This window comes from Mustela nigripes, chromosome 6 (genome assembly GCF_022355385.1).
Source record: "Mustela nigripes isolate SB6536 chromosome 6, MUSNIG.SB6536, whole genome shotgun sequence".
In the NCBI taxonomy this organism is placed as follows: domain Eukaryota; kingdom Metazoa; phylum Chordata; class Mammalia; order Carnivora; family Mustelidae; genus Mustela; species Mustela nigripes.
In genome coordinates, this window is record NC_081562.1 from 91587394 (window position 1) to 91614044 (window position 26651).

Consider the following 26651-nt stretch of genomic DNA (forward strand, 5'->3'; position numbering starts at 1 on the left):
CTTGGAAGGAAAGGCAAAGAATGCTAAGGTTAAAAACAGTATTCTCTTAGTAGGGGCAGGGCAAAATTTGGCACTAGGGGCAGATATGCCAGGGCACGAGGGGGGTGTCCAATGTGCGCCCAGTTGGCAAATCAGATGCAGATGAAGGGGCATGACCGCGCCTCTCCGACTTGAATCTTTCGGTGCTCGGCTACTCTCCCCTAGCTCTTCTCCCTTTTCCCCAGCAGTCTCCCCGGCTTAGGGACGCTCGGTGTTCGGCCACGCCGCCTGTCGCCTAGTAGTGGGACCGGAAGTTGTTCTGGGGAGGGGGGACGGCTGTGATGGGGGGGGTTGATGGGGGGGGCCGGTCCCTTCTCAGGTGAAGCCGCTGATGGAGATGGAGCCGCCGCCGCCGCTGAGCGCCCGGGTCCCGGGTCCGGCCCGGTTGCCTCCGCCTTAGTGACCCCACTCCCCCCGCACTGGGCCTCCCGGGCCAGAGTGGGGGACCCCTGCGGCCCCGCCCCCCTCTTCCCCAATACCGTCCCCTCTCCCACACCCCCCTAGCCTGCGCGCGCGCGGAGCTGCCTCAGGTGAGTAAGGGGCGGGGCTTGGGCGACGCGCTGGGGGCGGGGTCTCTGTCGCCGGGGGCGGGGCCTGAGGGGCTTGGGCGTGAAGTGAGGGGAGACGGGGGTGGGGGGCTGGCGGGAAGAGGGTATAGCTGCCTGGTTTGTGGCTCAAGGGGAGGAAGCTGGCCGGGGTGCTGGGAGAGGTTGGCGTGAGGCTTAAGGTTTAGGGGAAGGTAACTGGAGAGTCAAGGGGTCCTCAAAAGGCGGGAGATGGGCCAAAGCAGAGGACGGAGGACAGCCAGGGGCTGGGTGCGCGAGGCTCCTCGGTGGGGTATGGCAGGGGTAGAACAGATAAAGAGTGGAGAAAGGAGAAGCAGAGGGGTACCTGGGCAAAAGTGCCAGGGACTCGGGGTTAGAAGAAGGTTAGAGAGAAGGACATAGGCCTAGGTGAGGAGACCTGAGAGGCAATGGAAACGCGGTAGAGAGGAAACTTAGAGTGGAAGTGGAAAGTGCTGTCGAGGGTACCATGTAGGGTGAAAAGTCTATGGAACCTGAGAAGCAGGTTCCTTCCTGGGAAGGGAGAGATTCACTGCATATGAGTCCTAAGAAAGAACTGTAACAGAGGAAGCCCTGGGACTGACAACTCTAGGGAGACACAGACTTGGGAAGTGGATATAAGCTAAAAGAGGCCTCCATGTACCTTCTCATGCAGCCCCATCTGCAGTTATTTTCTTAGCCCTTGTCTGCTAGAGTTGTAGATCCTCAACTTGGGAAATTTCTATTTGATGTCTATGCTTTAAAAAAAATTTTTTTTTTTAATTTGTAATTGGTCCTGTCTGGAAACAGTTGGGAGTTTAATGGAACACAGAACTTTAGGTATGAGATGTTCAGGAAATAAGGTACCCCATTTCTCTCTCCAAGGTAAGAATTTACTAACTCTGCTTCCGGGAAGATCTGATGCATTATCAACTGAAATGTGTCAAGTTTTGCACACCTTCTTTCGCTTCAGTCCCTCCCATAAACAAAACTGTCTACTATTGTGGCTCTTACAGATCCCCCACCGACATGTTTCATAGCTCCACCTGTGTCCTAGTCTACCCCTTCTGAGCCCTCAAAGCGTCAGTCAGTCGTGAGCTGCAAAAGTTCCTGGCTTGCTCACATGTCGGCTCTAGGCCTTCCATCATCATGGCCAAGCAGAAGACTGTTGAGGCCTGTTGTTACTCCCTTACTGCTACTTATGGACTTGACCTGTGTGAAGGTACATGTTTATATTCTTAGGAAGCATTAAAAAACAGGTGTCTGACTGCCTACAATATTTCCACTTAAGATAACTCAGATTCTGAGGATAAAATCAGGACAAGGGCAAATCAAACAATCTTTGAAAATGTAGCTTCTTATTTGGTAGGAGCATGTGAGAATGCCTAACTGGGAATCCCACATCTCCTCATGGGTCTGTCAGTAGGTCAGTGAATCTTGCTTTGTCATGTCAGGGGACTTCAGCCTTCCCTACAACCACCTAAAGCCGGAGAATCTGGACAACTCCCTGGGTCATGAGAATAGTCAGAAGAGTGGCTTATGAGATAAAAATAAAGTCCTGAAAGAAGAAAATAGTGTTGCATTGGGAAACAGGATAGGTCTCACCAGAGTTTCTGGGGGTGGGTCGCAGGGTGGTGGGAGCTGCCCTCAGTTTGGCCCGTTGAGAATTATGTCTTGCCCTAGTCAACAGATGCTGATGTCTCAAGCACAAAATATAATGTCTTTCTTGACCACCAAGTGCAGTTAGTTAGTTCAATTGTAGCTCCTGGGAAATCCCCTTTCTCTTAGTAGGTTAAGGGTAGAGCACATTTTGGGACTTGGCTCAGAAAGAAGTCCTGACTTTTTTCCAGTGAAAATGCAACTGGACATTTCTTCTTTATTTTCTCTTAGTTTAAATCTGCACTTGTACTTCCCAGCATGGTAGGAACATTATCCCACCTTTTACCTCCTATTAACATCCACAAAGGAATTATTTTCTCCCAAACTGGCCATCTTTCTTCCCTCAACATACACACAAAATAACCAAGGAAAAAATTAAGTAAGTTATTGTTGGGCCAGTATTACTAGGCTCCTTTCACTTTAGTGGAACAAATAAGATTGTGGAGCCCTGTGGGTATAGACAATGCTATAAGCAGAGGGACTCCCTCTTTTTGTTGGTCTCTTGACCCTGCCAGAAGAAGATTGAATTCTAAGCTGTTTGATTTGCCTCCTCTTCTCAAAAGAATTGTGGATTCTGTATTGGGAACAGGAAGACAGTTTCAAGGTTTATCTGACGAAAGCATCTAAGAAAGGACAGTGCTGATATGAATGGCGTGTCCCCTCCCACCCCACCAATGGGAATAGCATCAACCTTACAGACTCTGCTGGAATACATATGCTGGTGTAATCCTTAGGTCAAGGAGTCCTGTTTCTACCTTAAAGAGACCTAATGAGCATCTAGGTTGGCAATTTCCTCAGGCTCAGATTCTCTAACATGGGAGAAGAGAGGATGATTTCTCTTCCCATCCATAAACCTGTGTTTCTAGTTCAAGGGTTTAAGTCACTAAGATGCAGACCCCCAAACTGTTCAACACCCCAAAAAGAAGGTAAGCATGGTGACCCCAAACCTTCCCACTGTGGCAAGATTTAACTTTGTACTATAATGGAAAAAGACTGGTTACCAGCCTGGTAACCTGGGTTCTATTTGTCTTAATTCTGTCACTAACCAGATGGGTGACTCAGCTTAATTCCTTCTTCTGTTAAAAACCAAGAGATTGGATGGGGTGCCTGGGTGGCTCAGAGGGTTAAGCCTCTGCCTTCAGCTCAGGTCATAGTCTCTGGGTCCTGGGATCGACCTGCATTGGGCTCTTTGCTCAACAGGGAGCCTGCTTCCCCCCACCCCACCTGCCTCTCTGCCTACTTGTGATCTCTCTCTCTCTCTGTGTCAAATAAGTAAAAATAAAATCTTTAAAAAAACAAACAAACAAAGAGATTGGAGATCATCTCTCAGCTCCATTCTAGCTCCAAGATTCCCCAGGTCCTACAACATTCCTGCCCCGGCCCTCCACATGAAGAGAGGCTTACTAAATTGGATTGTCACAAGATTCTCTGTTAGTGGAGGAGCCCAAAAACATCTTTCTGGTCCAAACAACAGTGGACCCTTTCAAACAGCATGCGTTAGAGACTTCCAGTCAGGACTGCCACCAAAGGAAATGGTTACTGTCTATCCTACCCCAGTCAGAAGAGTTCATTGAGAATTCCATGTAATTTCAAACCTCACTTGATAGATAGAGCTAACTTTGTTTGGGGGCATCTTTGGCTTCAAAAATAATTATTATTAAATTCAAATTGAACTCTGCTGCCCTACTTCCCTCACCCCTGCCCAAACATACAGCTGAATAGCAGTGACTTTGTGGGGCCTTTCTATAAACACAGAGCTCAAATACTCAAGGGTATATCTGAAAAACCCAGAGAGTATTATCTCAAGTGCATCATACCTAGCGATTTAAACTGTTTAGTTTGGCCCTTTCCTTAGTTCCTTAAGTCCTAAGATGAGACATGGGAGGGGTAGAATTGTTTCTCCTCCCACCCATAAACCTTAGCCTTCTCTCTCTCCCACAGTCTACATGGGGAGGACAGGGAAGCACAAAGGACAAGAGAAAAGATGCATCTAAAAGGAGACAATGAGATGATATTTTCTCACTGTCCAGGTGTTGTGTTTCCAGCTCCTACCCCTTCTTGTTTTAGAGACTGGCCATTCCTAGGATGACCTGAGAATTCATCCCCTTAGCCCTGCTCCCCAAGCACTTGGATAATGAAGTCGAGCTGTCTTCATCAGTATTATATTGTACATAGAAGGTCACCATCTATAGCCTGGTAAAAAAATGAGTCAGATCTTTTTGCTGTAAAGACAGACACATGAGCTGAGAAAAGGTTGGTGGGTTTCCTTCAGAGGGCACTAGGTTGACCCTAAAGATCATTTCAGAGTTGTAGACTGCTGGATGTCAAGGTCTGTTTCCTGGAAAGGGGCAGGTTGTCAGTCAGGCTGCTGACAATGCCTTATTCTACTTCCTCCCTCAATCATTTACCTCTTTCCCCTCCCCAGTTATGCAGAGCTCTGAAACACAACCCTGGCTGCCAAGAGACTCCAGTACATTTTCTTTTCTTTTCTTTTTTTTTTTTTTTAAGATTTTATTTATTTATTTGTAAGAGAGAGAGAGAGTGAGAGCGAGCACAGGCAGACAGAGTGGAAGGCAGAGTCAGAGGGAGAAGCAGGCTCCCTGCGGAGAAAGGAGCCCGATGTGGGACTCGATCCCAGGACGCTGGGATCATGACCTGAGCCTAAGGCAGCTGCTTAACCAACTGAGCCACCCAGGCGTCCCGACTCCAGTACGTTTTCATATTGATTTCATTCAGTTCACAAAGGTAGAGACAAGAGAGGATGATGCTGTGGGTTTGGTTTACTTGTAGTACCTGAACTGCTGACTCCCAGGCAGGTGGAAAAGTTCTGTCTTGTTAATAATCACTCCACTCCACTCCAGGTCCCAGGTCCTAAGGGAGACTAGAGAAAAGATGTCTGCTTCTCCCTGCTGTAGTTCGGGAACAATAACCAAAAGGATGGCACAGATCCTTGCTGCTCTCTCCACTTCCACTCTCTTTCCCAACAATATCTTCCTTGCTACCTTTCTACACACTAGACCACATGGAGTGTATTTTAAATTCCAATTGTGGAGTGTCACTGGATCAAACAGGATTCTTTAGAGGATTTGAAGAGCCTTAAATACTTGTGATGTCCATCTTATTTCAGGCGTTCAGAGCCACTACATAGAGAGAACTTAACTTTCTGACATTTTTGTCACCTAATAGTGAAAGCGGTAGGGATATTTTTGTGGAGATAGGAGGTTGGGGGCGGGGGTAGCCGATGCGTGACCTGCCCTTAGGAGTCAGACCTTGGATTGTTCATGACATGTTGCTTGTCAGGAAGTGTGGTGGGAAATCATCTGTCTAGAAGGAACGTCCATTCCTGCCCTTTCCTGTTCAGATGCAATATTGTGCTGATGGGAGAAAGTCAGGGCCCTAGAGGACTCTTTTTTTTTTTTTTTTTTTTTTTTTTTGAGGACTCTTGTTACAGTGCCAAGTGGATTCAAAAGAACAGGGAAGAAAATCTTTGTCTCCAGAGGTTACAATGACCAACCTTTCCTCCCTCCTCACAGAGACACTTCCTTTTGAATTGGGAAACTAGCTATTTCTAGTTGCTTTGTATTCAGCTTGCTGAACTGAATTTACAGTACATATGTGCCTACCTCCATCACTAAATGACGCCTAGGTTGCTATAAAGCCAATTTCTTTCCAAGATCTTTGAGCCAAACCTGTCTTGTGTAACTAACTTCTCTCTTTTTATACCTCCTCCCCCTACGGTATGTCTCCAATTGGCAGTGCCTAATTTGACCCAGTTCCTCTAAGGAGACACTAAGATCTGCCTGCCTGGCCAGGCAGGGAAGGAGGTGCTTTGACGGGCGGGGAGTGGGAAGGTTGGGAGGAGGGACGTGCTGCCTGGAGACTTGAACAAACAGTGAAGTACATCTACCGATTTGCTCCTGGCTCAGAATACCAGGACTGGGAACAGCAGAATCTCCGTCCGCTCTCACTTCCAGGGTTACCAACTTGGCATGAGGACCTGCTAGAGGCAGCCAAATACTGATTTTGCCCAAGATGTGTCATGGAGCACCTGTTAAGAGCAATTAAGAAGCAGAAGAGCTCAGTTTACTGCAGGGAACAAAGTCCAACTCAGAAAACAACTCCTTCAGACCCTTCTGGAAATTGTTTTGGGACCATTTGGGCAGGTGTCCAAGAATGAGATGCACTTCCTGAGCCAGTACTCGCTGAATGCTCTCCTTCAACTGTTCTGCCTACCTAGTGCTTATCTAGCCCCTGGTTCATTTGTGTTCTCTCTCTCTCTCTCTCACACACACACCACACACATTATATTACATTAGCATATTTCTCCCCTTAAAGCCTGCTCAACTTGTTCTTCTTTTTAAGTAATAGACCCCACTCCCTCGGGGGTCACACCAAAGGAAGAGATGCCTTAATTGATGTTAGAAGCAGGGAAAAGCAAGAAGATCCATGACTTTTTTTTTTTTTTTTTTTAAAGATTTTATTTATTTATTTGACAGAGAGAAATCACAAGTAGATGGAGAGGCAGGCAGAGAGAGAGAGAGGGAAGCAGGCTCCCTGCTGAGCAGAGAGCCCAATGCGGGACTCGATCCCAGGACCCTGAGATCATGACCTGAGCCGAAGGCAGCGGCTTAACCCACTGAGCCACCCAGGCGCCCCAGATCCATGACTTTTGAAAGGAAACAAGATGGTTTAATGGGAAGAGCACAGCTCAGAGCAGTGGGAGACCTGTGTTGTTCTTCCAGTCTCGTCATGAGCCCAGAGACAAGTCATTTAATCTCTCAGAGCCTCAGTTTCTCCAAGAGAAAATGGAGGAAATCTTGCTCATTCTTGCTTCTCCTGCATGGAGCATGGGGAGGAAGGAAGGGAAGTCATATGTGGCATCTTAGCTTTGCAATTTCGAAAAATCCCAAAGGGCAATTATGGAGCTAATGATTCGTAAATGAAAGGGGCCCCATGAGTACCAGACCACCCTTCCTCATTCTTTGAATCTCTGCCTACCACAAGTTCTATGGCTAGTTCCAGAGGGTATGGGTTTGCTAATCACTATGGACTTGGGGTCTTCTAATCATTACCCCTAAGGGAACCTTCAAGGAACTACTCATTATTGTGGCTTGCTCTAGCAGTCTGATCCCAAAGCTCAGTCCATTCCAGGGAGGATGTGAAGAAAAGAACTGAAAATAAACTTAGATAATTTTTTCTTCCACACCCGGACTTCCCGGGGTGAGACTAGGATTCTCTAATGAGATCTAAGATACAGCTGCTTTGTGAAGCGAAGGAAACCCCATGTCTCGGGTTTTCTCTTGAGACTTTTCAGAAGAGTATGATGTCTCTGAGCACCCAAATGACGTGGGGGAGAGGGGTGAGAGGGTAATAGATACTTTTCCCCCTGTGCATCCCCCGGAATCCTCCACCCTTGCCTCTAACAGTATAGTATTACAAGCAAAAGATTTTCATCCATCTGCCTCAGAGAGATCTTTGAAGAGACCAGGAATCCTGAAGTCAGCTCAGGCTGTTCCCTTGCCCCACTCTTATGCCCCCAAATCTGCCCCTGGACTATTTATTTTTTATTAGATGACTGGTGAAATCAATTTTGGAGGTATGTAAATTTCCACCAAAGAGATTTTTTTTCCTCCTCCCACAGGCTCCTAAGGAGATAATTCATTGGAACAAATTATCACTTTTAATTGTTCTCAGTTCTTGATTTGTTTAATACTCTACTGCCAATTACTGCTCCCTTCTCTTAAATAGACTAACCTGCATTTTAAATTCAGTCTTCCCCCTTTTAAAAAAAAATAAACATAGCGAAGTAATTGACAAGAAGGTGGGGGAAAAGCCACTTAAAGTTTTAATTTGTTTATTAGACCTTCAGTGGAGGACTCCTCGCTGAACCTGAGGTGGGCTGCTCTCCATCTTCTACTTTCCTGTCCCCTTCCCTCCCCTACACACCCCCAAAAAGAATCCCTTGAGACAGAATCCAGCTTCTTCCCCTTGTTACTACCCTATTCTCAAGGTATAGTGCTTCTGTGGGGCTGGTTTCTTTGCCTCCAGAAGGCTGGGCTATAACCTGTCTCCTTTCCCACAGTGTCAGCTCCACCTACAGGAGGAGGGTCTACTCTCCAAACAACACAACTGGGACCACTCTGGAGTAAGACAGTGTTTCCACTCCAGAGGCTGGGGAAGCCTGCAGAAGTTGTAGGTTGGAGTTTGTAAGTTGGCGTACACTCTTTATCATCAGGACCAAGTAGGAGGTTTTCGTTCTTTAGGCTAGGGTTGGAGCAAACTTGCTAATTCCAGAATGTTAGAGAGAAACCTCTTCCCTTCCCAGATCTGGCTTCTAATCACAGCTATTTTCTCTTTCAGCAGACTCTAAGATGGACATAGAAGACTGCAATGGCCGCTCCTATATGTCTGGTATGCCCTCTTGTGCACTGTGTTTATAAGGGGCTGGGAGCAGCCACTTGCCTGTGGAGCAGAGCAGAGTCCAACCCAGCCTAGCACAGGACCTCAGGTGCCCCGGTCACAGAGCTGCCAGTCATGCTTGGTAGTGCTTGGTAGCATGAGTTTATTTTGGTCATTTTATATTCCCTAAATAGAGATTCTCTTCCCAGACTTCTTGGGGGATAAGGGAAGGGGAACGGAACAGGAGGGAAATACAAGTGGGGACTGTGAGACATAGTCTGAGAGGAATGATTTAAAGCAAAGAGATAGAAGGAAGATGTAGGTCCTATACTCTGCGGTCACCAGCCCAACACGATACTCTGTCCCAGCCAGGTGGAGAGTGGGGCAGGGTTTCAAACCTCCAAGGCTTGTAGGGGCCAGGTGGATATGTAAATGAGCGAACGAGAAGAGGGAATGTGAGGGACTGTCATGTAGAGAGAACACATATCCTACTTCAAGAAGCAAAAGCTCCTCAGTGTGCACCAGTCACAGTTGTGCCAGAATGTGTATCCAGTGTGGCCAAAACTTGCAATTTTTCAAGAGAAGTCAGGAATCCAGATTTTATGTGAAGTGTCTCCATTTTAGACTAAGGACTCAATATTTTCAAAAATGTTCCAAGGAGAAAGCCAACCTTGTCTATGGGCTGAATTCAGCCAGTGGGCCAACAACATAGAGCTTTTGAAAGAAAGATATAGAGCCCAACTCTTATTTCTCCCAGTCCTTTCCAATGGTCCTAACATGCTGTGGCTTTACATACCTGCCAGATACTCTCACTGAGGCCGAAGAGATCACTGCTCATATGAACGGCTTTTAGAGATAGGAAAGTAATTGGGGTCTTCTCAGAGTTTAACAAGGTGAAAAGAAATGAGGACCTTTATTGGGCTCTCTCTCTGACAGTGCAGAGAAGGGCCGAAAACAGAGCTTGTCTCTAAGACGGAGGAGTCATTTTTTGGAGCATTAGAACATCAGGGCAAGAAATGATCATAAAAGGTAAGGGAAGCCAGAATTGGGTTTTGACATGATGAGGATGCCCGTCAGAGATCCAAGCACCGCCGTAGAAATGACCTATAGCTTATTTATTATTTTTTTTACCCTGAAGTGGGACCAATGGAATTATGGGCACGTTCAAAGGATGATAGCAAGATGGGTCAGACACACATAGCAGAGTCATTGGGAACACCTGGGTAAGGTAAGACACTGACTCTGACCCCTTTCTCATTTAAGGAGGGAAGGAGTTGGAATGGGTAAAGGCATTTGATATCTGCCACATGCTGGCCTGAGTGACAGGGATCAAGTAGACTAATGTAACTGAAAAAGATCTATTGGAACAAAATTCATGGCCCTTCTGAGGAATCAGCCAGTCCTTCTCTGTCCCGCTCAGTTAAGCCTACTCAGAAATTCACTACTGAGCAACAGCCCGCCCCCAGACCTTGTTTTATTGCTGGGGAACGGGTAGACGAATAAATACCAGTCCCTGTCCTAACTTAGGTAAATGAGAAACTGGGAATGTGGCTGGGGAAATATCCCGAGGAGATCTGTCTCTGGAGAATGTGGAAGAGGAAAACCTCTTAGAGTGTTTGCTTCACGTGCTATGAAACCAAATTGTCCTGCTTTCAGCAGGTTGACATTTCCGAGGTAAGGGAAGCCTCCACACAGGTTGGTTTTTGGAATGAAGGGGGAGGCCAGAAACCCCTCACCTGTGTTTTGAGAATTCTAGATGCCAGCAACTACCCTAGAGAATGGGAAAAGGGAAAGCCAAGGGAGGGCTAACATTAGTTCTGAAGAGTAGCCCCTGCAGGGCTGGGCATGGCTGAGACGGTCCACGTGAGGGGCATCTGATCCATCTCTCCTGGGCCAGTATGCAAGCAGTGGGAAAGCCTGTTGTGTGCACCCCTCCTAAAATACACTCCGGCCCTTGAAGATCATCACAGCTCTTCTGTCTCCTCACTTGGCCACTCGATGAAGGGGGTATCTCTCCTGTTCTTCACAGAACCCAGTTCAGAAAATCCATCCTCTCTCCCCTTGTCTCTTTCGAAAGAGGCGGGTCCCTCCCTCCTGGGGTCTTAAGAGTCCATTAACTTACCACACAGATTCTCTCCCCACCTCCATTCCCTATCTGTCAGGGGAAACTGAGTTGCTCAAACCCAGCTTGTGCAATTAATTGAAAGAGCAGTGCTTGTCCCAAGTTTTCTGGGACTCTGAAATGTTTAAGGGAACCTTAGAAAGGGACCCAGGGGTAGGCAGCCCAAAGTTTCACGGCCCCTCCCACCCCCAAGTTCTTGGAATCAGAAAACCTAGTCTCCAAAGTAGGTCAGCACGGCAGTGAGCAGCTCCTCTGGAAGGGAAGGAGCAGAGGCCTTGTCTTGATAGAAGGCGGATTCATCCAGGCTGTCGGCTGCTGGGCCCCAGGGGCACTAGAAGGGAGGCGAGCGGCGGTGGAGGTGGGGAAACTATACCAGGATTTTGCCTGGGATCTGAAAAGCTCAGGGCCACAGAGCAACACTAGCCTGAGACCAGACTGCTGGGTCTTCTCGCCGCTGGGAAGGAGGGGGCTGTCAGTCCCCAGATCTGGAAAGCGACCTCCCTCCTGGAGGAGGAGGGAAAGGAGGGAATCTGAGTGCCTGAGTTTCGTGGGGGAGGGGCTTTCTGCCGATTTGAGAGCCTTGAGGCTGCCCCATGTCCTGGGCCCCATGACCTCTGGGGCCTTGGCTTCCCCAGCTGGCAGAGGATTGGGCCTTCCCTGAGGGCCCCCCTTTCTCCCTCCCACCTCGAGGACCCATCCATCTCTCTCTCTCACACACACACACACTCTTGCCTCTCTCAGGCATTTGTTGTGCAGTTCCTCTTTGTCTGCTGGGCACGAGGGCAACGGCATCTGGCTCCCCCTCCCTGTGCACACCCCCCACCCCCACCCCTTACTGGCTTTGGAAAGGGATGCTGTAGCCTAGCATCCCCCCAACCAGACACACATATACATTCTCTCCAGCCCCCTCCCCAAACACATCCCAGCGTACGCTCACTTGCGCTCTCCCTCTCTCCCTCTCCTTCTCTCCCTCTCTCCCTCTCTCCCTCTCTCCCTTTCCCTCTCTCCCTCTCCCTCTCTCTCTCTTTCTCTCTCTCTCTCCCTCTCCCTCTCTCTCTCATACACACACACACTCTCTCTCCCTCTCACGCGCGCACACACACACACACCCTGGGCTGAGCTCTTCTTGCTGGCTGCAGCCGTGGGCCCCTGCTCACCGTGCCGCTGCCTGCGAAATGACGGCGGTTCCCCTCACTTCCAGGAATCCACGCTTCCTGGAAGGTGAGTGGCTGGGCTCACCCCTGCCTGCCACCGAGACGCAGACATGCACACACCACCCGCACTCCCTCGCCGTTTCCAAGGCGGCGGCCGCGTTCGCACCCCAGGGTCTCACCGGCAAGGGAAGGATAATGTAAGTTCAGGCAGAAGGTGGCTAGTGGAGGGGGAAGGGGGGGTTTGCCGGGGCTAGGGAGCCAATTCAGTAACAACTCCCAAGCCTGAGGAGAGGGAGAGGATGGGGGCTGTGTGTGTGTGTGTGTGTGTGTGGCGGGGGAGGGGGCGTTCCTCCCTATACTTGCGGAGGATGGGAAGGGTGTTTGGTGTTGCTAAGCAAAGACTGCGACTTGGACAGTGGGAGCTTGTGGTGACATCTTGATTAGGCCTTGGGGACAGATGTAGAGCTGCCCAGGGTGAAATGCCGAGACAGGCCTGGGTGGGAATGGGTAATAGAATCAAGGTAAAGAGGAGCCTTGGCAGCGGACGCCTCACCCTGGAAGAGAGATCTGAGGGGCCTCAGCCTCTTCCCCACAATAGAACTGAGGATGGGCGTCTTTCTTCGCTCCTGGACCCACTGTTCCCTGCTAGCAGGTTAGCATCCTGCCACCCCGGATCCCATGGTCAAGAAAGAGAAAGCAGTTAGGATGAGAGCAGAGAAGTGTGGAGGTTCTCGGACCTCATGGCTGTTTCCTGGAGGCAGCCACTCTTTGAAGGGATTGAGGGAAGGGCAGCAGGAGTGGAGGGCTAGTCTCCTTTAGCATATGAAACACGTTTAGCTTGTGGGACATTGCCCTGTTTCCTCTCTCTCCCTCCTGCTTTTCTGCCCTGGACCCACCTCCTTGTTCCTCTGATGTCAACTTCATGATTTGGCTTTACCCTTTGGGGGTTCAGCCAATCTATAATGACTTTGACCAAGAAAATTTCTCTGAGACCCAAGAGTGGCCTTAATTCTTGGCTTTGACAGTCTGGGATTTCTTGGGAGTCCCAGGCATTTGAAGTTCCCTCCCTGGGGTTTCTGGGACTGACAGAGGAACTGCTGAACTTCCTAAATCTGTCTCTAGGCCCCTTTACCCTCAGGCTCGAACTCAAAATCCCTGGGTCCCCATAAAGACTTTCTGGCCCCTGAAACAGATTCATTTTTAGGTATTAGCCCCATAAAAGCAGACTTGAGCCTATTTTCCCCAGGGAGGGCAATGGCATCAAAGAGCCTCTCGAACCACTAGTGTGGCTCTCGAGGCACCTGCTCTTCCTCCTGTTCCCAGGCCTTAATAACGAAAGGCACAAAGGATGTTTTCCTCTTAATGCTCCTAAATATCCCTTTAAGCATATTTTCCTCATGGATCAAGCCTCCAGCTCCAAGAGGCGGTCTCAGCCTAGTAGGCTGGGACTAGAGATGGATTTCTAGCAAGTTCATTTATTGTTTTAGGGGCAGGGACTCAGCACCAGGGCCCAGAGCCCAGTTCTTCCCCTATTACTAACATCAAGTGATTTAGGGCAAGTCAGCACTAACGTCTGAAAAGGAACAAAAAGTTACCCCTTTTTAGCCCCTTTAACTACAGAAAACCCTCCAACTTAATTGAAGGACGTATTTTAAAACTAGGTCTGAGTCTACACATCTCAACCCTCAACTCTGAGATGCTTACTTCATGATAGGTGTGTGGTTCTGACTGGGGCAACTTTTCTAGATAACCATGGTTCATCTATAGGCCCCCAGCTGGGACAACTCGGTTTCAAGCTATAAGACATTTTCTATAGCGAGTGAACAAATTTCCTCAGGCTCTGATGGGAAAGAATGGGGGAAGTGGGACTTTTAGAAGAGGATATGAATGGGAAATGGTCCCAAAGTCCTGAGTGGTTGTTTTCTTCCCACTGACCAAAGCTGGAGAGGGATCCCTCAGGAGGGTGTGTTCCGGATTTCTTGCCTCAGGCCCAAGACTCCAACCATTTTATAATGGAATCTTTATTTTGTGAAAGTAAGTATGTGCATAGCTGGGAAATTGGGAAAAGTACTAATAGGTGGACTTTAGGGATGACTTTTAGGGCTCGTGTCTCTCTCTCTTTCTCTCTTCCATATTTAGGCTGTGTGTACACATCCATGCATGTTCACGTTAGCAGATAATGTAGGCGGCTATGGGTGTGTTTGCCCCTGTAGGTATGTTCTCTTTATATGTATATCTACATCTGTGATATGTGTCTGTGTCTATGTGTGTGTTTACCTATATGTGTTTTATTTCACCTATAAATTTGTGCAGAAGATTGTGGGGAGGAGGGATTTTTTTTTAAAGACATGATTCATATCTCCACGTATGTTAACTAATTTTTTAAAGATACAGATAAAACTCTTAAAACTCATTTTTATAAAGCGGTTTGTCAACACATTAACAATGAACATAGTGAGAATAAACTCATTGTTTTACTGTCAAGGAAACAGTAAGCCGTAAATATGTGACTGGAATCATATCTGATAGGAGGCGTTCTAGAGTAGTCAAATTCACTCTGATTTCAGGTCGATTGGGCCCAATGCTCCTCTGCTGAAAGACAAGTGACTCCCCACTGGCTCTGGAGATGGGCTCAGGACATGGGTGCTTACAGTTTCTGATCTGTCCAGGTTCCACCTCTACCAGTTCTGTGACCTTAGACAAGTAGCACAGCCTCCTTGGTGCCTCAGTTTTCTCATCTGCAACATTAAGTTCATATTGGCACCTGCTTTACAGGGTCGTTGTGAAGGTGAAATGAGAGAATTCGTATAAAGTGAATAGAACCATACCTGGCACAGAGTAGGCACTCAATAAATGTTAGCGGCTATCATTATGATTACTATTATTATCATTAGATTCAGGGACCATTCCAGCTGCCCTCCTACAGATCCCGAACCTGGTGTTGGGGGCTCCGGAAAGGAACAGTAGGGAAGAACGTCTGTCCTGAACCGCCTCTCTCCTGAGGCCCCTATTTTCCTCTCCACCCTGGCCCGCCCAGCCCCAGCCCTGCTTCCTGTGGACGTCAGGCAGTGATGTTCTTCCCCTCAGGCCTAGATAAAGGTAGGGTGGGCAAGACGCAGCCATTGAGCTCACAGAAGTCTGCACCGGGCACCGGGGCTGACGAGGGCACAAGGTACGGTGCCGAGCTTACAACGCTGCCTTGTACGTGGCTACTAGATCAATGTTTGTGAAACATCATACAATTTTGAAGAGGTGAGGCGACAGACGGTCAAAGGCTCCAGCCACAGCTTCACCTGTCCTCTTGTTCTCTCCTCCAAGGTAGCGGGGACTCATCTCTGGAGAAGGAGTTCCTCGGGGCCCCAGTGGGGCCCTCGGTGAGCACCCCCAACAGCCAGCACTCTTCTCCCAGCCGCTCACTCAGTGGTAAGTGCGACCTCCTGCCCTGCCCCTGCCCTGGCACTAGGTGCCCCCCACTCCGCCCGTCTGTGTTTGGCCCTCAGCTCACCCTCCATGGGCAGCCATTTCCCCATTGCTGCCTCCCTCTGGTTTTCTGCTTCAAGCCTCTACACATCTACAAGAAGTACGGACCTCAGCATCTAGGGTCTTCCTGACTTCTGAAAGGAGAGTGAACGGTGGCTGCCACACTAGGGTAGAATTAAAAGAGGCCTGGCTGGGATGAAGGCAAAAGCTCCAAAGAGAAATCTTGGAGTTGGAGAAGCAAGTACATAGGAATGGTCACAAGGTAGAGCCAGATAGGAAACAGAGATGAGAGGGATCTCCTTATCACCCACCTCTTCCTGCTCCTGGGCCTCATTCTCCTGCCTGGATAGGTCCCCATGACTGCCTCTTCTTGCTGGCCCTAGATCTGTGACATTCTCTAAATGGTTGGAATAGCCAGGAATGTAGGTCAGAGCTAGAGCCAAGGCTTTCTCTTCAGTGGCTCCTCCCTCCTTCATCCCCCTCTCCAGATTTTAATGGAGGGATTCTATCTTATGGAGAGGGAAGATGATGTGAGCCATCTCTGTCTTCCAGTTTTGCTCTCTCTTTAGCCTGCCATCTCTTTGGTCTTCTTAAGACCATTTTCCCGCCACTGTTACTTGCTGGCTTCCTGCCAAGGGCCAAGCCCGACATCTTTCTTAATGTCAAGAGAATGGAGAAAAAGACTCCCCTTAGCCTCCTCCCCTCCCCAGTGGAACAGATGACCTCCCATGTACCCAACTTTTTTCTCTTGGAGCCTATTTGCCTGGGCGGTGAGGAAAGGTTATTGCAGGTCCCAGCAGGACCACCATATCACCACCTGGGAGACTTCGGGTGTTGGCCTCTTCTAAAGCCTGTGTGTCTCAGGGCTGGGAGAGGACCTACTGGACATCAGGAGGACCATTCTGGTTTGCGGGCAGGTTCCCCCCTTTGCCTGTTTCTGTCCTAAACACCATCCCACCCTCCAGCCAACTCCATCAAGGTGGAGATGTACAGCGATGAGGAGTCAAGCAGACTGCTGGGGCCAGATGAGCGGCTCCTCGAAAAGGATGACAGTGTGATCGTGGAAGACTCGTTGTCAGAGCCCCTGGGCTACTGTGATGGAAGTGGGCCAGAGCCTCACTCCCCAGGGGGCATCCGGCTGCCCAACGGCAAACTCAAATGCGACGTCTGCGGCATGGTCTGTATTGGACCCAATGTGCTCATGGTGCATAAGCGCAGCCACACGGGTGAGTAAGCCAGGGGGTCCGGAGGAGCTCCCGCGCGGGCTGGACAGGCAGAGGCGTAGGACACCATGTCTGCAGTGGGGCAGCCTCAGAAAGGGAAGGGTCTCTCCCAGCACACCTTCCGGCTGATGGAAAAAAGGAGCGATGCCATTTGGATTCCTTCAACACTCATACTTCTCTGGGGCTTTCATCAGCTGTTGTTTGTTATAAAGAAAAGCTGATATTTCTCTCAAGAGGTGAGGGAGATGATGGCGTAGTGTCCAGAAGGGTCCTAGAGTCTAACAGGGACAGGACTCCAGGGTATTATCTAGGCCTTCCAGTGTCAAGTTTTAAACACACAAATAAACAAAAACAAAAAAAGGAAAACAAAAGCCTCGTCTCAGCTTTCTGAGGCTTTGAAGGTTCCCGGGGCACAGTGGGTCTTATAGGACTCAGTTTTGGGTTCATGGGCTTTTGGCCCAGAGTTGCAGGCCTGGTGCCCTTTGCCCTACCATTAGTCTCTGCTCCACACCTTCCCAGGGTAAGACTGTTCCTGAGGGAGGTTTAGAACGCAGGAATCTTGTGTGCGTGCCTCAGCTCTGCCCCTCAGAAATCCTCCTGAGCACCTGCCCTCAGGCAGGGTGGGGCAGAGGGCGCAAGAAGAGGTTCAACCTTCAAAACTCCTCTCCCCCAGTCCTCAGTGATCTGTTGCTTCTCTTGCAGGTGAAAGGCCGTTCCACTGCAACCAGTGTGGTGCCTCCTTCACCCAGAAGGGGAACCTTCTGCGCCACATCAAGCTGCACTCCGGGGAGAAGCCTTTCAAATGTCCCTTCTGTAACTATGCGTGCCGCCGGCGTGACGCGCTCACCGGCCACCTCCGTACACACTCGGGTCAGTGACCTGTTTGGTGGGAAAGGAGGAGTGGGACCTCAGTACCAGGGAAATAGAGCTCAGTGACTTCTCTTGTCTTCAGGGAGTTACGTGTCTGTCACTGAGGAGGCCAGAGCACCCACAGAGCAGATAGGGCCCTGCCTCTCTAACCCCTCGTCTGGGCCCCATGGGGAATTTGGGGGACTCTTTGATGAGGTATTTTACATCTGCTACACTCTGTGACTTGGAGCAAAAGGAGCATGGGTGATGTTCTAGGCTCTTAACAGTCACCCGCCCTTTGTTTTTTAAAGTTCATGCTACTGCCAGAACCATCTGTACCCCCACCCCACCCCCATACTTCTGAGCACCAGAAAAACCCTTCCTCACATTTCCATGTGCTTGAGGTCCCATGTCCATCATCCATCATCACCTCCCTCCATGATACCAGAGGTCTTGGATCACCACTGTCTGTCTTCTCCTTTACTTTCTACTGGTTCCTAAAAATATCCATGGGCCTCCAAACTCCAGAGAAAGAAAGGAGGCCTAGGAAAAGCCTCTGTTCCCCATCCCAAGATGTTGTCCCCTTCCCAGAGGCAAGAGCAAATCGCCAGAGTGTCTAGAGGTTAGTGTTTGGATCCGTGCCAGGGGACTGGACTATCCAGTTTTCATGGCCCCAGCCAAGACTCTTGGAGTTGACATCTATCTGAATCAGCTGCGCAGACAGTATTTTTGAAGTATCTTACTAAGTTTTAAGCTTGGCCTTGCGAAGAGACCAGGAGTCAAGCTGGTGGGAAGGAAGAGCTCAAGATTGGGAAAAGACTGGGAAAAGACAGGAGGAAGGGCAGAGGGGGAAAAAATTAGTAGGATCTGTCCTTGGCAACTTTCCTTGCTATTTTTCTCTTTTCCTAAACTCTCTTGGGCCAGGATTTCAAGGGACAGAGTAATCACCTCAGCAGGCTTTCCCCAGCCACCTACCTTGTTCTAGGTTCTCTCACCTTGGAGCAGGCTTTTTGATCTATAAAGCTTTTCGCTTGTCTCTTTGTGTGATCCTCATTACAATTCCAAGGTACATGGTATTATCCTCACTTTGCTGACAAAACTAAAGCTCCGGGGGAGAAAGAAAAAAAAATTGCTAGTCACAGAGCTATTCTGCAGCCTTCCTGGACCCCATTAAGTTTCTGTGATACAGAATCATACTCCTTTTCCTTAGAAAAGGGGTGGCCTCCCCTGCTGGTTTGGAACAAGGATGGCTTGATCCCAAGAATTGCTGAAACAAAAACAAGTCCCCCCGGGTAGGTTTTGGATGTTGTTCTGTAGGAGATTATTAGGAACAGAATTAGATACAGGTATCCCACTAGGTTCCATCTCTAGGAGATGCTTTCTATGTAACCCACACTGTAAGAAAAAAGGGTCCCTCTCCCAGATGTTAAGCCGTTTCCCCAAAAGTCTTAGGTGGACAGGGACCATGGCATTCACCTCATCCCCCAAAGACTAGGTTTTACAGAGTAAGGTCAAAATGGCATGGATAGATTGAATCAAGGCCTGGTTTAGGTGTGTACATATAGGGTGCGGGTAATTACCAGCCTCCTGAAGACACCTCCTGCCTCCCTGCTCAATAGTAACAATATACGTAAAATAAGATTTTTTTAATTTATTTGTCAGAGAGAGAGAACATAAGCAGGGGGAGAAGCAGGTGGAGGGAAAAGCATGCTCACTGCTGAGCAAGGAGCATGATGTGGGGCTCAATCCCAGGACCCAGGGATCATGACCCGAGCCAAAGGCAGATGCCTAACCAATTAAGCCACCCAGACGCCCCAAGATATGTAAAACAAGATACACAATACCTTGTTCTCACTTTTCTCTCTCCTCTCACAAATATTACCTCTCAAAAGTTGTCTTTTAGGGGCAGCTGCATGTCTCAGTTGGTTGAGCATCCAACTTTTGATTTTTGACTCAAGTCATGATCTCAGGGGAGTGAGATCAAGCCCCACTTTGGGCTTCATGTTCAGTGAGGAGTCTGCTTCCCCTCTTCTTCTCCCCCACTCACTCTCTCTCAAATGAATAAATCTTAAAAAAAAAAAAAAAAAAGTGGTTTTTAAAGGAAATATCCATCTCAGTTTTCCCAACTTCTTTTCTTTGGGAGAAACAAAAAAAATATTTTTTTTCTTTTTAAAGTAATCCCTACACCCAGAGTATAGTTCTGAGACCCTGAGATCAAGAGAGATCAAGAGTCTCATACTCAGGATGCCTGGGTGACTCAAGTCGGTTAAGCATCTGCCTTTGGCTGGGATCCAGCCTCCTGTAGGGCTCCCTGCTCTGTGGGAAGAGCAGAGGGAGAGGGAGAACCAGACTCCCCACTGAGCAAGGAGCCAGCCATGGGGCTCCTCCCAGGACCATGAGATCATGCATGACCAGAGCCGAAGGCAGATGCTTAACCAACTGTGCCACCCAGGCGCCCCTAAATAAATAAAATCTTAAAAAAAGAAAAAGTCTCTTGCTCTTCTGACTGAGCCAGCCAGGTACCCCAGAAACTAAGTCTTTATAACTTGTTCTTTCTTTTTTTTTCTAAAGATTTTATTTATTTGACAGAGATTGAGAGAGAGAGAAAGAGCGTGAGCATAAGCAGGCAGAGCAGCAGGCAGAGGGAAAGGGAGAAGCAGACCCCCTGCAGAGCAGGGAGCCTGCCAGGGGTCTCCATCCCAGGACCTCTGGATCATGACCCAAGCTGAAGGCATCATATAACCGACTAAGCCACACAGGTGCCCCTAACTTGTTCTTTATTTTTAAAAAATTTACAAGACCCTCAAAGTTGATATTCTTTTTTTTTTTTTTAAGATTTTATCTATTTATTTGACAGAGATCACAAGTAGGCAGAGAGAGGAGGAAGCAGGCTCCCCGCTGAGCAGAGAGCCTGATATGGGGCTTGATCCCAGGACCCTGGGATCATGACCTGAGCCGAAGGCAGAGGCTTTAACCCACTGAGCCACTCAGGCACCCCCAAAGTTGATATTCTCTTCCTTTTACTCATCTCCTTTATTTCTCTCTCTCTTCTTCTTCTCTTCTCAGAATTTCTCTGTCAGTGATGGTTTTTCTGGGGCTCTCTTGGTAGCTCAGTGTAGAGAGACAGAAAGAAAAAGAAGCAGTAGAACGAGGCTAGGGGTGGAGTAAAGGTCAGTGAAAACTGCCCCTCCCCACATTGCCAGATCTAAGGGCTCTCATTTCTGTCACCCCAGCCCACCAATTTCCCCCAAACCAAAGCAGATAGGTCATAAGCAAAAAATCCCCTTGTCTGATAAACAGGACTTGCATCCGCCTGCCACATGGAAAGGTTAAACCGCAGTCTGGGCCCCAGAATCTGAGACCCTAGGGTGGGGCCAGCCTGTATGGGATGATCCTCTACCAAGTCCCTGACTCCTCCTTCCTGTGAGCAGCAGTTTGGCCGCCATGAGCCCTACCCCCACCACACCCCCACAGTCCCAGGCTTTAGGCCCCGGGTCCCCTCTCTCTTCCCAGGGCTGCGCACTGGCCCCCTTTTCTATGTTTGCCACTGAAGGTAGGGGAGGAAAGACTAGCAGAATTCCCTCAAGCCACACCCCTTCCTCCTCATGCTGGGGTCCATTCACTCCCAGGGGGCCTTGTAGAGCGGGGGGCACCGGGAGGCGTGACCAATGTGGCGTCTCTCCCATCTCCTCCACAGTCTCCTCTCCCACAGTGGGCAAGCCCTACAAGTGTAACTACTGTGGCCGGAGCTACAAACAGCAGAGTACCCTGGAGGAGCACAAAGAGCGGTGCCACAACTACCTACAGAGTCTCAGCACTGAAGCCCAAGCTCTGGTGGGCCAACCAGGTGGGGCTGTCAGCAGGCCTGGGGGGAAGGGAGGGGTGAGTGAAGGGCAGAGCCAGAGGGCGTGCAGGGCAAGGATGACTCCAGCGCCCCCCACCCCCACCGTCCACCCCTGACAAAGAGATGAGGTCTTTGGAGAAAGGACGGTTCCTTCCTCCGTCCCGGAGCACTCCAACTGGTGCAGAGCCCTGTGGTAGGTGCTGCAGGAAGGTCCAGGGGTCAGGGACGTTTTGATCTATGTCCTCAGTCTAAGGGGAGAGAGAAAACACAAGGGAGTATAAAATCAAGGGTCAGATGATGCATCTGTAATTGTCCTCCCAATTACCTGAAATGTTGCTAGGATGAGCTCTAGATAAGGGGGAGTGAGCGGAACCCAGTTTTCCAGGTATCGGGATGCCCTTCCTTGGCTACCAACTGGCTGATTCTCTGCAGGCAAAGGCTGCTGAGCCACTGCTGCTCCGCTTCAGCTGCTACTACTTTCCCCACCTCCTTCCCTCTAGGTGATGAGATCCGTGACCTGGAGATGGTGCCAGACTCCATGCTGCACTCATCCTCGGAGCGGCCAACTTTCATTGATCGGCTGGCCAACAGCCTCACCAAACGCAAGCGCTCCACCCCCCAGAAGTTTGTAGGTAAGAGTCCAACTGGAGGGGAGACCTCAGCTTTAAGCCACAGCTCCTCTAAACCTGAGCTCTGGTAGCCATCAAACCAGCTGGGCCTGGAGATTTGATGGAAGGGAAAAAGTGGTCTGGTAGGCTCCGGTGCTCAGAATCCATCCCCAGAACAGAAGGGGCATGAAAAGGAAGAAGGTACCTCGAGAGGGTGTGGAGGGCTCTTGTGGTGGTTGTAAGAGGAGGGTGGTCAAGGAGCTCAGGTTCTCCTAGGTTTTGAGAACAGCAAGGACTTCCGCCTGTGGGATCTGAGACAAGGGCCCTGAGAGTCAGAGGGAGGAGGTATGAGTATGGGGTCCACCCACCTGGCCTTGAGGTTCGATCTCTAGCTTTATAAAGGGCAATGAAGGAAGTGTTAAAGATCAGCAGGGGCTGGGAACTGAGTCCTTCCCTACAATTATAGCTGGAGTTGGGGAGTGGCCCCACAGAGGTCCTGACCTTGAGGGAAGTGAATGAGGGCTGGTAAATAATGTTACAGCCATCCCCAGGATAAGCAAACAAAGAAGTCATCCTGGGAAAACTCAGGAATTCTCCAAACCCAGCTCTGCTGAGATCCTCTCCTCTGCAGGTGAAAAGCAGATGCGCTTCAGCCTCTCAGACATCCCCTACGATGTGAACTCGGGTGGCTATGAGAAGGATGTGGAGTTGGTGGCACATCATGGCCTAGAGCCCGGCTTTGGAGGTTCCCTGGCCTTTGTGGGGGCAGAGCATCTGCGTCCCCTCCGCCTTCCACCTACCAACTGCATCTCGGAACTCACACCCGTCATCAGCTCTGTCTATACCCAGATGCAGCCCCTCCCTGGTCGGCTGGAGCTTCCAGGGTCCAGAGAAGCAGGTGAGGGACCCGAGGACCTGGCTGATGGAGGCCCCCTCCTCTACCGGGCCCGAGGCCCCTTGACCGACCCTGGGGCATCCCCCAGCAATGGCTGCCAGGACTCCACAGATACAGAGAGCAACCACGAAGATCGGGTTGGGGGGGTGGTATCCCTCCCTCAGGGTCCCCCACCCCAGCCACCTCCCACCATTGTGGTGGGCCGGCCCAGTCCTGCCTACGCCAAAGAGGACCCCAAGCCGCAGGAAGGGTTACTGCGGGGCACCCCGGGCCCGTCCAAGGAAGTGCTCCGGGTGGTAGGTGAGAGCGGTGAGCCCGTGAAGGCCTTCAAGTGCGAGCACTGCCGAATCCTCTTTCTGGACCATGTCATGTTCACTATCCACATGGGCTGCCATGGCTTCAGAGACCCTTTCGAGTGTAACATCTGCGGCTACCACAGCCAGGACCGGTACGAATTCTCTTCCCACATTGTCCGGGGGGAGCACAAGGTCGGCTAGCCACCTATCTACCGCCCTCCCTTCAGTCTGCCACTCCACTGCCTCCCTACAGGAGTCTAGCTCTTTCCCCATTCATCCGAAGGAGCTTGGCTCTGTAGCCTCCTCCACTGGCTACCAGACTTCACACTTGACCCTGACCCCTCCTTGCCTATTCTCCTCTACCCTGACTGACTTAAGCATTGTGATGAAACAGGCCTTTTTGCTTATGTTTCTCCTCTTCCTCTTCTCTCATCCCAGTATAGTCAGAGTTATTTATTGATATAATTTGTGGATTTTTCTTTTGGCTTTTTCTCTTAACTTTGATCAGTCATCCGCCACAGCCCACAGACCGCTCCCACTTTAGGCCTAATTTTTCTTTCTTTGATGCAGCTTTCTCTAACAGCCCTCGGGGTAGGAAGCTCCTCTTAGTCCTAAGAGTTTTGAGCTTCTTGTGTTAAGTCCTCACCTTTTGCATTATCTGATTCTTTCCGTTTGATGCTGATAGCTCCCTCTGGCCCTACCTGAGCTCTGTGGCATTATATCTCCTCTCTGGGACCCTCCCACCTGGTACTCCATACCTCTTGTGCCCTCTCATGTTAGGCAGCTTGCACTATGCTTGAACAAATGAAGAATTTCCTCATTGGGAAGTGGGAGGGGCTGAAGAAATTCTCCCTAGGCACTGTGGGGCTAAGGGTCCTCTTGACGTTCCCCTAGTAATATGAGTTCCTCAAAGCCCACATTTGGGAATCTCCCTCTGGGATGTGATCTGTCTCTTCTCTCCTCAAACAACCCCCAACACTGCTACTCTCTTCAACCTGCCAGTCTACTCAGTGGTGGTTTTCTCTTCTTGGAGTGCCCCAATTTTATATTCTCAGGGGCCAAGGCTAGGTCTGCAATCCTATCTCTGACATGTTGGGAGCCACAGGTGCCTAACTAGGAACCAGGGCATGGGAAGGGGGTGGGTTAAAATTCTTATCTTTCTCTTCCACCTCTGATCTTCTTCACTCTAGTGACCTTCCTAGGCTCTCAGGGGCTCCTGCCATTCCTCTCCTATGAGAAACTAGTGGGTTGCTGCCTGATGACAAGGGGGTATCTCAACCCCTCAGTCATGCTGCCTTCTTCTTCTCCCCGCTCTAGGATTCACCCTCATTCCCAGGCTTCTTGGCCCTGTTCTTAGGATCAGTGGCAGGGAGAAAAGGGTGTCTCTTTTCTCTCTTCTAATTGTCAGTATATAACCAAAAATTATCCCAGGACGAGGAAGGGCATTTGCCCCTCACCTCATTCCATTCTTGTCCTGGCAAGAATGGGATGGGTGCAACTGAACCGGGGGTCATCCTCTACTGCCCCCTTCTACACTCAGTTCCCAGATGTAGGGCAGGAGGGGCCTTGCTCCTCCTGGCTACAGCAGAGACCCCTGGCTTTTTGGGTAACCTAGTTAGTGAGAAGGGGGCAGGAGGAGATATGCTCCACTGTGAGTGGAGTTCTCTACAAGCCTTTCCTGCCCAAGGCCACAGCTCTCCCATTCTCTGCTTCCTTGAGATTCAAACCAAAGGCTGTTTTTCTATATTTAAAGAAAAAAAAAAGAAAGTAAAAACCAAACACAGCACCTCACAAGTTGTAACACTTGGTCCTTCTCTCTCTCTCCTTTTCTCTTCCCTTCCATCTTTCTTTCCATATGTCCTTTCCTTATTGGCTCTTTTGCCTCCTACTTTTCTCACTCCCTATCAGGGATAATTTAGGGGGATGGTGAAGGGTTGGCTAAGGAAAAGACCCTGGGATGGGGGCTCCTAAGGGCTCTAAGAAGAGTCTACCTTACCCTCTATGGGAAGGGAGACCCTAGAAAAACTTTTCTCCCTTCCTTTTCTCCCCCATTATGTAGTCTCCCTAAGAGAACCAGATTGTCAAGGAGGGGCATTGTGGGTTGTTTCCTTCTTGACAATGTAGCAATAAACAGATGCTGCCAAGGGCAGAGGATGGGGGTGGGGGCTACCTGGAAGGAGAGTAGTCTCTAGAGAAGGGGAGAGGCTTCTCAACAGTACCCCAGGGAACTGGATCCTTCTTTCAGGATGGCAGCAGAGCTGAGATTAATATCTAGGGTTCTCCTCAACTGTTCTGGTTATTGAGCCCCTTCCTGTTAGACCTACCCCTTACCACCTCTTCTACGTCTGCTGTGTATCTGGTGACACCTCATAAGGACTAGTCCCTTCTGGGGTACCAGAGCCTTAGGGTGCCCCATCCCCTCCCCCAGTCAGCTCTGGCACCTGTAACCTCCTGGAACATGAAGGACTATGCTCTGAGGCTATACTCTGAGCCCATGAGAGCAGAGACTGGAAGGGCAAGACCAGGTGCTAAGGAGGGGAGAGAAGGGCACTCTGTCTCTCTCCAGACCATCACTGCACTTTAACCAGGGTCTTAGGTACAAAATCCTACTTTCCAGAGCCTTCCAGCTCTGGAACCTCAAACATCCTCATGCTCTCTCCCAGCTCCTTTTGCATAAAAAAAAGTAAAGAAAAAGAAAAAAAAAAACATTGAAACCCACATGGAGAAAAGAGGTGTTTTCCTTTTATATTGATATTCAAGACCAACACCACACAAGAAAATTTCTAAATAGACACTTTTCCAGACCTTTGTTTTTTTGTGTCTGTGTCCAAGCTGCGGATCGGATTTTGTAATACTTTCAGCAGCTTCTTTCCTTGTGTACATAATATATATATATTATATATATTTTTAATCAGAAGTTATGAAGAACAAAAAGAAAAAAAAATAAAACACAGAAGCAAGTGCAATACCACCTCTCCTCTCTCTCTCCCAGGGTTTCATTTGTAGCCTATGCTTGGTGTCTCCCTTGGACCTTACCCTTTCACCTTGCCCTCCTCTTCCTTTGGTTCTCCCTCCCCCTTTTTTTAAAGAGTTTTTCTCCTTTCTCAAGGGGAGTTAAACTAGCTTTTGAGACTTATTGCAAAGCATTTTGTATATGTAATATATTGTAAGTAAATATTTGTGTAACGGAGATATACTACTGTAAGTTTTGTACTGTACTGGCTGAAGGTCTGTTATAAATAAACATGAGTAATTTAACAACCCGTCGTTGTTTTTTGCATACTTTACTGTAATTTTCTGCTGGGAGGGAGGGGGATCTCCTTGCTGCACATTGTACCAACTACTGAATGTTTTGAAGATGAACAAGTCTACGACTAAGACAAAGCCAAACAAGAATGCTCACGCTGTTGCTACAGAACATAATTTTCAGCCTACAGTGAAAAGTCGAGATTTTCCTACCAGGAGTCCCTCCAGGATAGAGAAAGCTCAACTTGACTATCCATCCAAAGCAGAGGTTCATCAAACATTTTTTGAGTACCTA

General features: G+C 49.2%; 1 protein-coding gene across 7 annotated transcripts; it reads left to right on the forward strand.

Annotated features, from left to right (window-relative positions):
* Positions 1–330: 330 nt before the first annotated feature.
* IKZF4 (IKAROS family zinc finger 4) lies at positions 331–26003 on the forward strand. Of its 7 annotated transcripts, none has more exons than XM_059403374.1 (9): positions 331–569; positions 8323–8446; positions 8601–8651; positions 15234–15338; positions 16361–16621; positions 17321–17488; positions 21165–21314; positions 21812–21943; positions 22551–26003. In XM_059403374.1, the coding sequence occupies exons 3-9, from the start codon at positions 8612–8614 to the stop codon at positions 23309–23311; spliced, it is 1617 nt and encodes a 538-aa protein (XP_059259357.1). In that variant the 5' UTR covers positions 331–569; positions 8323–8446; positions 8601–8611; the 3' UTR covers positions 23312–26003. The 7 variants fall into 7 exon arrangements, with proteins under 7 accessions (XP_059259357.1, XP_059259360.1, XP_059259358.1 ...); XM_059403377.1 differs by having other exon boundaries at positions 8604–8651; XM_059403375.1 differs by lacking the exon at positions 8323–8446.
* Positions 26004–26651: the final 648 nt, after the last annotated feature.

Excerpts from the sequence above, each read along its gene's own strand:
- IKZF4 (XM_059403380.1), top strand. The coding sequence starts at position 12,026 with ATGCACACACCACCCGCACTCCCTCGCCGTTTCCAAGGCGGCGGCCGC. Across the intron at positions 12,113-13,855 it reads ACCGGCAAGGGAAGGATAAT|CTGGAGAGGGATCCCTCAGG; the intron begins GTAAGTTCAGGC and ends CACTGACCAAAG. Across the intron at positions 15,339-16,360 it reads TCCCAGCCGCTCACTCAGTG|CCAACTCCATCAAGGTGGAG; the intron begins GTAAGTGCGACC and ends CCCACCCTCCAG.